Consider the following 13,809-nt stretch of genomic DNA (forward strand, 5'->3'; position numbering starts at 1 on the left):
AGCCTGCTACATCTACACAAAGCCACTCGATCTCCGATTGAGCTTGGGATTGGTCAACCAAGGACCAGCTCAGCCGGTCGTGGACAAACGTGGCGAGGCCGTGTTTCCTGCTGCAGGTTGCGCCTGCGAGTGTGAAGTTGGTTAGTACCAACTTATCCACAGATGTGCAGTGAGTCTCCTGGAGGAGGATAATGAGGGCTTGATGCTTGGTGGCCAGGTGCTCGATGATGTTTAGCTTGCTGGCCGTGATGCTCTCGGCTGGTGTTCAGCTGCAGTACGGTGGGTCGTCGGTACTTTTCGACATTGCGAGCACTGCTGTGCCCTGAAAAGGGCATTTCCCTACCCACCCTGCGCTGAACAGTCTCATTAGCTCTTGTTGATATTAAAGTTGATATTAAAGTTTTCAGTTGATATTAATAGTCACGAAAATTTATGTTTTCAACATTTTATACAAACCTACGGTTTACCATACGTTGGCTTGACAACAGATTTACACCAACAGTTTTTAACTTGTCTATGCTTCAGATGACAGATCAAGGGTCTTGTTATCAACGGACAACGAAGGGCAAGGTTCGGATTACATCAACGCCAGTTATATTCCAGTAAGAAACAATTGTGTTCATTTTTTTAACAATAGCTGTCTAACATCCAAAGAGGAAAAAGCTAACTGAAAATGGCGATCTGGTACTGAGACATTTTTTTCACATGGGGGATTTACCTTGTAATCGGAAACAATCACTAACAAAACAAATCAATAGTTTTTTTTTTATGTTTCAACCTTAAAATCATTTGGCTAGGCTATCGCTCACAACAGTACTTCAATAAAGATTTTATGCTGCAGAAACGCGGTTTTTGTTCATCAGAACTCATCACAACAACTAGATTAAAATTTAAAAAAAAATACATTTCAAATTGATAATATGTCAGTGCTTAACTAAACCAAAACAAATTAAAATTAGATTTTAGAGTTTACTAAAAGATAAAATAATAACATAAAAGATGATCAATTTTAAATGTAACTTTTTTTAATTTCAAACTAAGATTTAAACTGAGAGAAAAAAGTAAGTTTTATAATTTGATTTTTTTTTGTTATTTTGGCCTGGGTTGAGACTCACTTTCTCTGGTTTAAAAGTTCCAACATTTTTATTTCATTATTCAAGACTGCAATAAATTAAAAAGGAAATTAAAGCCCAATGAAGGGAAAGATGAAACTCAATCAATTTTCTCGTTTTGAAGTTGAAATTTCTGACTTTTTAATTTTATTATTCAGGGAAACAACAAACAAAAAGAATATATTGCCACTCAAGGTCCGCTATCTGGCACTAGAGAGCATTTCTGGAGACTTGTGTGGGAACAAAACAGTAGAATCATTGTCATGGTTACCCAAGTGATTGAATCAGGTGAAGGAGAAGCACTACTCGTAACATGCAGCGAAATTATGTTTCTTTTTTATTGGCTACCACTACGATTCCAACATGTCGCATTTGGTTTTGGTAAGGCCTTCAACGTTTAGCTGCAAGATTGTTACTCCGACAGGAGGATGAACTTCTTTCATTGAATTTCTCTCAATACCACTACGGTTAACATATCTTTTCCTTTTAAAAGGCATATTATTGTTTTTCAGTAGTGGTTTTGAAAATCTTTTTTGCTTATAATTATTGCATCAACATATTTTTGAAAAAGAAAAGCTGGACATGAGAAGAAAAAGTAGCCTACCAATAACAAGTTTTTGGTTACCCCAGCTATACCATGAAACTACTTAGCGGCAAAAGGCTCACCACAGAAATAGTCTGATTGTATCAGACCATGTTTAATTGTACAAAGCACTGGACAGAAATATAAACATTCCGTTTTATCTAATTCATTCTATCCACATGTTTCAGGAAGATCAAAATGCGATTACTACTGGCCAGTAGATGAGTCACCAATACAAATGGAAGAACTGAATGTGATTTTAACTTCTGAAAGTGTGTCACCAGACTGGACCATTCGAGAGTTCAATCTGAGCAATGTGAGTACAATAAGGCTAAACTCTATAACGACAGTAACTACACTACGGTGTGGAATAAAATGTGTTTAGAAATATGAAAATATTCATAGAAGTATGAAAGATTCCTGACATTTCATCAACGAATTCTCCCATTTCAACGAATACCCTGCTTGTAAAACATTTACAGTATTTCAATGTTCTAATTAATGTCTAGTTTAAATCTTGAAAGAATCTCAATCTTATTTTAGAACTCCGAAACACGGAACATCAAACAGTTCCACTACACAGCCTGGCCCGATCATGGAGTTCCTCAAACTACAAGAACCCTAGTTAGGTTCGTCTGGAAAGTTCGCCAGGCTATCAATAAAGAAAATATACACAAAACTGGACCCACCACTGTTCATTGCAGGTAGAGTGGTTGTTTGAGAACATGTGAACAAACTGATTGAATCTTCATAGTTCGTTGTCTACGCTAAAGGTGCACACTAGGGTGGATCGTTTTTCAACTTTTTTTCTTAATCGCTTATTAATAGTGCGGAAAAGTTGTGCACTGACAATGTAAGCACAACACAAAAAAAAATTTTCAAAAATTTTAATATCTTGGATTGCCCCAAAGAAGTTGAAATATTGGAAAAAGCGGAAAATTTCCAAAACTTTTATTTTTTGTTTTAGTTTTTAATCGCTTTTTAAGAGCGCGGAAAAGTTGTGCACTGACATTGTAAGCACAACACAAAAAAAAATTTCAAAAATTTTAATATTTTGGGGTGCCCAAAGAAGTTGAAATATCAGAAAAAGTAGAAAAATTTCCAAAAATTTTATTTTTTGTTTTTAGTTTTGAACCGATTCAGAAAATTTCCGAAAATCAATATTTACTTCGCATTGCTGATTTCATGGTTGTCTGTATCCTGTTTAATGACATGAACATTCACCAACGTTTGCTTCCTTCCCCTTAGTGCGGGTCTTTTGTGTGTTATGTGTAGGCAACACAGCACACACTTGACTTACTGCAGGTTTCAAGCTGTATCTCTCTCACTCTCACGCAGCTACTGCAGGTTTCAAGCTGTATCGCTCTCACGCAGCTACACGGATCGCAAATCGATCTCATGACGACGACCATGACTCTAATTTCGTCCCACCATACTATACCACCAGACCTGTGGCGATGCGTTCGATGGCACTTATGTGGGATCGCTATGCCATCTCTGACCGAGCAGCGGCCGCTGTAGCGTCTGCTGCATTGCACAACGTAAGTATGGTAATGATTAGTGCTAATAAAACTGGTATTATTGATAGAAACAAAGTTCGGAGATCAAGAAGTAGAAATCGAGAAGAATTGCAAGAGTCCAGGTCGGACGTTTTACACGGTTTGTATTTTGATGGCAGAAAAAACAAGACAGCAGTTCATGATAGAGGAACAGACACCAGCTTAATAACAGCCGTGGGGTGTGATGATACTGTAGTAAATACGGGTCATGCAGGCGGTGTTATCCGACTGTTGAAATTAGAGTTTCGAAAACCGCTGCAATGGTTGGTATGTCAACTCCACGCAAACGCATTACCCCTGCGGCATCTTTTTGAGTTTTTGGATGGCAGTACAACTGGTCCTCGTGGGTATTCCGGACAGATTGGAAAGGCTTTACTTACATGTGATAAAATGCCTATCCGACGATTTGAATCAATACCAAGTAATTTTCCTCATATGGGTGTGACCAATTTAAGCACAGACCAAAGATACCTCCGGGACATTTGTCATTGCGTTTGTACAGGAGAAATTCCCAGTTCACTCGCAACAAGAAGTCCAGGTAAGCTTAATCACTCACACTGGCTAACTGCGGGAAATTGCATTCTGCGGTTGTATATAGGGACTACAGAACCCTCTGACAATTTAAAAACGTTGGCTACCTTTGTCATGAAGATATATGCTCCTATGTGGTTCGAAATAAAGTGCAATCTCCTCTGTATCAGCGGTGCTGTTCATCTATGGCAAACCATCAGAAAATCTTGCTACCTGTCGGATAAACTAAAATATTGTCGACCCTGTTATTCAAAGAAATGGATTTTTGGCCACAGCAAAAACAGACTTTTATCAATGCTGTTTGACAAAGAATCACATGAGCGTGAGCTGGGAATACTGCGTATACTGATTGCACGAGAAACTCCCGTTTGTACTGAAATCCGGCGCTTCAAACTGCCAAAATTCAATTTTAATGCTGTCAGTTATGTTGATATGATATGCTGGCAAACCGATAACGACTAAACCGAACCTCCAATAACTATGAAAATGACAACAGAAAACTGTGGTCGTTCAAAAACATCAACACAAGCCAACATTCTCTCAATTTCCCCTGCCACACGCAAGCAGTCGAGCGAGGTGTCAAGGTAGTGAGGTAGATAACCCTGAAAATACTTCATTTGGTGACACAAGCATGAAAATTGGCACACATGTACTTTGGACCATGTAGATTTCAAAAGTTTAATTAACCAAACGAAAATTCAAAATGGCGGCCCGTGACGTCAAAATTCAAAATGGCCGCCATGCAGGTAGTGGACTGACGTAGGAAAGTTGCTTTATGAAAGCAATGTAGATGTGTCTCATTTCTTACTACCTTGAAAATGTTATTTTTAAGACAGTATGAATGATTTAAGATGGTATTCAACAAAAACAAGTGTGTAACGTACTATGGACAGAGAAGGGGTTTTACAAATTTGACAGTCAGGTGTGCAGAATAGTCTAAACTTTGATACTTCCACCCAAACAGACTTAAAGTACTTTCTTAAAAAGACAATTCATGTACAGTCAACATTTCTGTTATCAGTTATTACTACTGTACGTGTACGTTATTGAGTACGTAAATCATGTTCATGACAATGATTCACATGTAAATAATATCTATTCATGGTCACAAGGACAGGAACATAGTGAAGTGCATGGTAAATTTGCATTTTTACATTTACAGCTTTTGCATTCTTTTTTACAATTGCATCGTCTTAGTTCTTTACGTGCTTCGGCTACGGGGTCGTTTTCTTGTCCACATAATGTCCCATGTTCCCCCATCTCCAGATTTCCACCCCCAGTTACTTGGAGATGGCAATTCTGGACTCCTTTCAAGAGCTCGTCCCCAAATGTGTCCGGCCTGATATGCTGCCCGAAGTGCATGCAATTTCAGCGCATCTTCTGTTGGTGGAATATTATTATATTGTTTATTTTTAAGTGTAAACAAAGTCATTCTTGCAGTGTCTACATTATCATCAGTGCTACTTTTATCATAAAGATATACCGTGAATTTTTGAAGGATTGCAAAATCTTCTGCATTTATTTCCTCTGGACACTGACTGAGCTTCTGAAATGTTGGCGTCACATCTGGATACACTGACCACGTTGCAAAGAACGACTTCTTCCCCTTTCCTTTCATGCCTGAACAAGAGTCACAGCCACTAAAGGCATGAAAGAACAACAGCCCTTTGCATTTCTGTGGACCCAGGACAGAAAATATCTGATGAATAGGAATCCATCTTCTTTTGTTTCCTCTCCCGAAAGATATCCAGAGTTTGTGAAGTCCATCCTTGCTCAAGTTTTCAAACAAGCCAATTCCAATAACGACCACATCAATGTCATTAGCCAGGATGGCTGCTTTTTGTATAGTTTTATACTTGAGACCATGATGAAGATGAACAAACATTTTGGTATCAGCTTCTTCTTGGTTTGAGCTTAAATTGACTAAAGCGGGATTGTCATTATTAGTAACAGCTTTTTCATTCTTGGAAGCGTAAACGATATCATCCGGTGGCATGAATTCTTGGATGGAATCAGCTAAGAATGGATAAAGTTCTTTTTTATTGTCTGTATTTTGCAAAAAGTTTGGCCAGTTCTTTGGGACTCTCCCATCTCGAGTAACTCTCCGCCTGCTACCATTACCCCTCTTTATACGAGCATGAGATTTGATGCTTCCGTCCTTGTAAGTGTCAAACACAACATCCGTTCGTTTGTGCTTTCTGGCATATGGCTTAGTTTTCTCCACGAAGTCCTTCTGGGCTTATTCACCAAACGTATGATGTTTTGGTGTAGTAGAGTGTACTAAACATGCTCCATCTATCACCATCATGTCTACATCGTCCAGTAAAGCAGGTTGTGCAGGTACCACATTCTCTAGGCAACCCATTAAATCTGCTTTCTATGTTTGGTAAAGATCACCTCCTGAACTTAAAGCTGCTGGGAATCGTTGGTTTTCATGGCTAAAAAATTCAGGCAGATCAACTTGTCGGATCTGGCATGAAATAAAGAGCTTTGAAAAAAGGCTGCAGTCACCCTTCAATGTGCTGTGATTCCCTTTTCGTGTTGTCTTTTTTGAGTTAAACAATGTGAATTTGTTCCGACCAATTGGTGAGTAGAATTTGTCTAATTCTGATGTGAAGTTTTCCAATTGATTTTTACCTTTTGTATCATAGTCTTTTAGCATATCTGTTACCTTTTGCTCCATGACATTTTCGTATTAAGAGTAAGCAGATCTGAAGTTGACTCCTCAAGATAGAGATTGCCCATCTCTTCAATGGTTCGGGTGAGAGAGATGACGTATTTAAAAATGCTTTCTGTGCTGATGGTGTTGCTTCATGATGATTTAGGGATACTTTCTCTCGACTTTTAGAAACACATTCATATTCCTGTATAATTCTACAGACTTCAGGGCCTGCTACCGTTCATCGTAGCAAGGCTGATTCGTGTTCTGTGATTCCAGTTATCCCTCCATCTCCTTTCATAATAGTATGATTCTGTTCATGGGCTTGGTCAATAGCAATCGCAGAATATTCTCTGTTGGTCTTCTGAATCACAAACTTCCCTTTCATGAACTGCTCATCAACATCAGAAAATTTATTTTTCAATGACAACATGTCAAGTAGGTGTATGGTCAGCCACCTTGAGTAGTGAGTTCTGTCACCACTAAAGAATTTTGGAAGGAGTATTGCCAGAACCTCCTTGTATCCCGGAAAATTTCTTTCCCGGAGAGTGCCCACAAAACCCAGTAATGAGAGTTCCAGATTGAATGCAGTGTACCAGTAGTTGAACACTGGAAAATCATCCGCTTTCGTGGCGCACCATTCTTTGAATTCCACCTCATTGTAAATCCAGCCTGGTGTCTCCACTTCTTTCGCAGAACGCATCAATGCATACAAACTACACGCTGTGACCAAGTTGATGACCAAGTTGCCGTATTCATCAGGCCAATACCATTGCACTTGTTTAGATAGTGCAAAAAGAGGTTGGTCAGCTGTAATGACTGCTGTTTGAGACGGATTAAGATACGACATAGTTTGCTGTACTTGATCCATAACATGCTTTATTGTAGACACACTGCCTGCTTTATCTCTCAAAAGTGGTAAAATGCACGAAAAGCTGACGTCGAATTTGTGATTTTGTATCTGTGAGCCATTGAATGCGGACCACGTTGCTTGCACCTTGTCATCATATTCTTCAGTGAGAAGTACGTGGTCTAGCCAGTTGAACTGTCTGTCAATCAGGAATAAAGATGGGCTAGGTATTTTCTGTTTGTCATACGCAGGTGGAAGTGGTTGTTTAGCGAAAAATGCAGGTTTGACAACCGTGTACGAGTCAGGCAAATCTGGTATCTTCTTTACACCTCGGATAACTTCTAGTCCATCACAAGAGGACATCTTGTGATGTCGAAAACGTTCGATACTTAATTTGTTGCGTAGTTTTATGTTTATGTAAATGTAATAAACTTGAAGATGTTAAACTTGATCACGTTGCTCGGCTTCGTATGCCTATGGTTCAACAAGACAAACTCTCTACGGAAGCTCTAACTTCTAGTTTGTTCTGTGGTATTCTACCAATCTGGCTTTGAAAATGGCTTTGAAAACCAACTGGCTTTGAAATCTGGCTTTGAAAACCAACAATCAGATTTTACTACAAATACCACCTCTGTTTGCTCGAAAAATTTACTCTGGTGACTTTCGAGTTGGACCCCTACTTCTGTCTCTTTTTAAATACACTGAATTTGAGGGTGAACAGTAACGAGGGATTTTGCTGAGGCTATCATTTTTTAAGTAACATATGACCACCCTTTTTTCGCTAAAAACACTAAAAAACGTTTTTTTCCTCGTTTTTGTAAAGACTTTTAATGAGAGGTATAATCTGAAATCATAAACACTAGCTAAAAATGTCACAAAAAACATTTTTAAAATAGTAAGAGATGAAAAACACCTAAATTGCTATCATAAAACAACTTTCCTGCGTCAGTCCAGGACCGGAATGGCGGCCATCTTGAATTTTGACGTCACGGGCGGCCATTTTGAATTTTCGTTTGGTTAATTAAACTTTTGAAATCTACATGGTCTAAGGTACATATGTGCCAATTTTAAATCAAATGTAGTTATTACTATCTGAAGCCTTTACAAATTGTTTCACCTAACGGATCATCAGAAGGTCTGCAAAAAACATGTAAACAGTAAAGAATCGATAATTCTGAAAAGATATTAAATATTACAACTGTAAATTATTCTGCCAAAAAAAATCTCTAAACCTGTACTTCCTGAGAAGATATTAAATATTACAGCTGTAATTTAATCTGCAAAAAAAACCTCTAAACCTGCATTCCTGAAAAGATATTAAATATTATAACCGTAATCCAATCTGCAGAAAAACAACTCCAGAATTACTAAGGACAGCCTCCATCCGCCACGATAAAGTATCAATCAATTTGTCCCAATGGAAACCAAGCAACAATGATGGCAACATCTATGACATCACAAAGAAGCAAAATGCTTGTTATGATCGGCTCAACCTGTAGTAATCTGCACAGAATGAATAAAAATTGTTTTTAAACCTGTAAAAATTAAATGAGATTTATAACCTGTAAAAATCAAATGAAATTTAATTTTTTTCAAAATTATAACCTGTAAATATGTGCCAATTTTCATGCTTGTGTCACCAAATGAAGTATTTTAGGAGAAATCTAAAGTTATCTGCTTAACTAAGGTTGTCACGGAGGCCTCTGTTGCAGTATGTGGTGCCGCTAACCGCGTTGGATTCATCAGAAGTCGGCTACAGTCCAGGAAAGACATGCCCCGTCTCAATAAAAAACAAGATTTTAGATTCTGTTCTTAAAAGGTTTGCGTATCTTACATGTACTTGTACCATAATTCTACTTGTAAAATATTGATTTTCTGCGTAATTTACAATGATTCGCGGAGGCAGTGCAGTTACAAATGTGTAAAAATGGAATTTTTAAAAATTTGCAATTCTTTTTTGAATTTTAAACTTTGTTGGGGCACGCCAAGATATTAATTTTTTTGGAAATTTATTTTTGCGTTGTGTTTACAATGTCAGTGCACAACTTTTCCGCACTATTAATAAGCGATTAAAAACTAAAACAAAACAAAAAAATTTTGGAAATTTTCCGCTTTTTCCAATATTTCAACTTCTTTGGGGCAACCCAAGATATTAAAATTTTTGAAAATTGTTTTTTGTGTTGTGCTTACGATGTCAGTGCACAACTTTTCCGTACTATTAATAAGCGATTAAGAAAAAAAGTTGAAAAACGATCCACCCTAGTGCACACTAAGGTTATGACATTTTCACAACGACATGCATCATAATTGGAGGAACGTTTGTTTCAAAACAAAGCAAATAACTTAGTTTTAAAATACATCACGCTCACGCCAGACTCAAATTTTCACTTTGCTTAACTTTGCTTTACGTTGTATACAGCGTAAGCTACAGTGGCAAAAAAAAACACACTTGAGTAAAAATGGACTGAGAACAAAAACAAGACCCACACGGCTACACTTAAGATGAAACAGCTTTGATGCAATGCAAGTGGTGTCGAAGAAATTTTTCACCAAACTTTGTTGCTCAAAATAAACCGAAACTGCAATGAGCAGTCGCTCCAAAAGAAAAATTTTTGTCTCCCCAAAGAAATATGTTTTGACACCATTGCATTGTTTTCATGCCATTGTAGTTCATGTCGAATGACGTTTGACCAGTGAAATTTTCTTTCTAGTGCACGTCACTGCTTGCTTGGAGGCAAGAATAGTTCTTGATATTTCACCTTGCATAGCTTCTGTTTGTAGGCTAATTTTATGGCATTGTTTCTCCTTTTTTGGTGTGTCTGCTGGAACTTTACTAAGTTGATAATATTCTTGTTTTATTTACATTCAATATCACTTTTCTGATGTGACATGTTTCTGTGTTAAACATAGTTCCAAATTGTTTTTTAAACAAACATCAAAGTAAAATGGTGAATTCAAGACGTTTGCCAACATGTGGAAATACAGACCTGCCACACTGCTCTAGCTTTAACTGTAAAATGTTATGTGATGTCATGCGTTGTGGGTTGTTTGTGACGCAACAAAGATCACACAATATGTAACTACAATGTAGCAGTTTCAATGCTTACAAGTCAACGATTATCCCTGCTGTACAAGACAATCGAAATGTTGATTTAGAGGTGACACTTTTAAACTTTTATAAAATGTAATTTGCTTTTGATTGTGTTTATACAATGTTCATCCATTGATGATTCAGGAAATGTTTAATATGAAAAAAGATACCAAATGTTATAATCCTAGTGTGCAATTTACTCCTTCATTGCAGGTATGGGGAATCTAAAAGATGTGAAATCAAACTTAATATTAAATCTGTATTTTGCATAAGAAGTTGTATACCAAAGGAAACGTTTGCAATGTTCCGCGTGTTATTCCAGCGCTGGTGTGGGACGCACCGGTACATTCATAGGCATGGATCGACTTCTTCAGACATTGCGATCGGAATCTTCCGTTGACATCTATGGAATCGTTTATGAGATGAGGATGCACAGAATGCAAATGGTTCAAACTGAGGTAAACAATTTATTGGTGAGAAATTTAATGCGCTTGATCTAGGGTAGAAGCCAATTTCCGCTGCTTATGGTGAAGTTGCACTTGCGATTTTTTTAAACAACATTTTAGAGCTTATGTCTTAAGTTTGGGCTTTGTCTGAATATTTCAATCATGTTCTAGTTTAAACTGAAAAACAACTTTTCTTCAAATTTTAAATCTTTATATTTTAAATGAACTGTTTCCATTCTCCAGAGCCAGTACATCCTCCTCCACCAAATGGTGCAGGACATCGCTAACAAAGCCTACGACGCTTATGACGAAGTGGATCCCATCTATGCCAACGCCACAGCGATGGAACCGGTATACGAGAACGCAGCGTTCAAGAATGACGTCACTCTATGAATCTCATGACGTCATCATAATTGTAACAACTCGTTTTATTAATTAAACTCTAAACTTGATTTAGATGACTGTTTTTTTCGTTTACAAACCGTTGGACTTAGCAATTTCCATTTGTAAATACTTTGAATCATTACATCGGTAGGCTATCAAATGTACAGTATGTTTGTGCTGTGTACTTCCGTTGATAGTAGTGTTATAAACAATGCATTGTTTCATGTTATGTCAAGGCATTTCGGTCTTCGCGTTTGTGTGTTATTTATAACATAATTTGTTGAACGGTTTACCAAATATGTGCTAGAGTTTGTAGCAAGATTATTTCATTTTGCATTGTTGAGAATTCAATATGTTCTTCTGAATGCTAAATAATGTAGCGATTGTTTGCTAAATACTGATGGTGATTTGTTTCTCCCAATTAAATTATTGATATATTGATTGTATTGTATCGTACATCACTCAATGATTAACAGCCGTCTTTGAATTAAACTTAATGAAGATCATGCATTGTTTTCATTGGGTTGATTGTCACACAAGCAATCAGAAAAATATTACACTATCTCAAATGTGGCACTGCTATTTTGCACACTTCGAATGCTGGCATTGCACAACAATCTTAGCATAATACAATTTTGATAGAGAGGTGATTTTCTTTAATAGACAGATAAAACCAATCTTAGCATAATTTATTTAAACATGATTTCGCCATAATAAAATCATCTTCAGCTAGCATAAAGAAAAGCGTAAAAAAAATAAAAATAATTACTTTTGGGAATGCTAGCTAAACGGATCATGATATCGCAAAGTAAAATAGTATTAATTCTAGAAAATTTTTTGGACACAAGTGGTGCAACGTACATCAGCCTTTCGTTGAGACATTGCTATTTTGATAAAATAAGACTTAAAATTAACACTCTTTATCACCGTTTCAGTCATTATCGTCCGGCCATTAATGCTATTCACCAATATTCGCTCGGTTTAAAGCATCAAGCCAACACTGCTAATTGAACTCTGAACTGTAGACTAATCTATACCTGAGTCACTAATGAAATGTGTTAGAAGAAAAATACGCATTTTAAACAAAATTTCAACCCATTTTTAACACAATTTTACGGTATTACTATCAGCAACTAATAAGTGCTAAATATCTAAAATTTAAAGAAAAATGAACGTAAAAAACTTTTTCAATTTCTTGCATCAATACAAATCATAAATAATTTACAAGGAATTAAACTTGATAAAAATTCCATCTTTTGATTCAACAATGAGCCGCAATTCTATCTCTGGTTCCGGTGTTTCATCAAGGTAAAGACAAAAAGATTCGAGAATTTGTGACAGAACAATTTTCATCTCGTTCAAAGCAAAGTTTTGACCAATGCAGTAGCTGAAAATCTGTTGAGCTGAAAATATGGACGCCAGTCTCTGATTTTACAATTCTATTAAGACAGTTAAGGTGCACCCACGCTAGTGTAGCGTTAGGCCAATGGAAAGGGTTTTGTTGTCAGAGATGAAGTGGTGCTCATCCCAATCTGTCTAATGCCCCCCAAGGTACAGTATTTTGGTGCAAAAGGACTGAGATTTTCTATTGTTATGGATATTTAGCTCACGATCAGCTCCCGATTTCGCAGATAGAAAAAATATGCTGCCACAATTTTAGTTTCGCTAATTTTCAGTCGCCATTTCTGGAAATAAGCTAATAGACTTTCTATTTCCTTGCTTAAGGTGTCTTTTTATGTTTTTTCATGTAATTGTGGAGTTGAGAATGGCCAGTTCGTCCATGTATGCGGATTTTTCACAAACTTTGTTTGGCAGGTCGTGAGTATAAATGTTAAAAACAAGTGTCCAAACCGATCCTTGTGGGACACCGTTTTTCAGGCGTCTCAGTCTGCTTCGTCGTGAGTTGTCGGTGGTGAGGTTGAAGCTTCGACTCCTGACAAGTTTCATAATTATATTATGAACCATATGTCGGTCAGGAAGCAGGCAAAGCCGCTTGCAAGTAAAGCCGTGTTGCCATACCGTGCTGAAGGCAAATGTTAAATCTAGAAAGACAGCGCCGGCATTTCTTTTTTCTCTAAGCAATCCAAGATGTCTTAGGAATTGGATGAAGGATTAGATTATGAAGCTGATAGAAGAAAAGTCGCAAGCAAGTTGCAGAGGCTTGCCTTATTCGTGCCCTCAATTCTAATACGGTCTCACCTAGTTTCCGCTTGAAGTTGCTCCAGAATCGGTAGCATTCACGAATAACGAAGCGCTTTGAGACAAACTGTGCCTTCATGTAAGTCGAAATTTCATCCATTGCAAGTTCATTGACTGGCTTTGAGGGAGACTCTTGAGAATCATCGATAAAAATGTCTGTGAATTATTGTGGTGGACATCTGCACAGGAATAAGTGTTTGTCTACATAGGCTTTTCAACTATTAAAGACTCAAGTCATGGATGTGCATGATTAGTTGTAAGCTGGCAATGTATAATTAACAATTTAACCAATCAGCCAATGTCACACCTCATAAATATTATCGAACATCTAAGATGCAATGACGATATGAAAAGCGAAGATTTGTCATACAGTAGAACTCTAATGCATGTTGTTG

The 13,809-nt window shown here is 37.2% G+C and overlaps 1 protein-coding gene across 1 annotated transcript in view; it reads left to right on the forward strand.

Moving 5' to 3' along the window:
* LOC145770154 (receptor-type tyrosine-protein phosphatase H-like) overlaps nucleotides 1-11,677 on the forward strand; it is a 53,914-nt gene extending 42,237 nt beyond the window's left edge. The window contains exons 17-22 of the mRNA XM_082581742.1: nucleotides 526-602; nucleotides 1,271-1,400; nucleotides 1,884-2,011; nucleotides 2,239-2,399; nucleotides 10,708-10,843; nucleotides 11,075-11,677. Of these exons, the coding sequence (XP_082437868.1) occupies nucleotides 526-602; nucleotides 1,271-1,400; nucleotides 1,884-2,011; nucleotides 2,239-2,399; nucleotides 10,708-10,843; nucleotides 11,075-11,224 (782 nt within the window). The 3' untranslated portion in view covers nucleotides 11,225-11,677. The remainder of the gene's footprint in view (nucleotides 1-525; nucleotides 603-1,270; nucleotides 1,401-1,883; nucleotides 2,012-2,238; nucleotides 2,400-10,707; nucleotides 10,844-11,074) is intronic.
* The last annotated feature ends 2,132 nt before the right edge of the window (nucleotides 11,678-13,809 follow it).

This window comes from Aplidium turbinatum, chromosome 5 (assembly GCF_918807975.1).
Source record: "Aplidium turbinatum chromosome 5, kaAplTurb1.1, whole genome shotgun sequence".
Classification (NCBI taxonomy): Eukaryota; Metazoa; Chordata; class Ascidiacea; order Aplousobranchia; family Polyclinidae; genus Aplidium; species Aplidium turbinatum.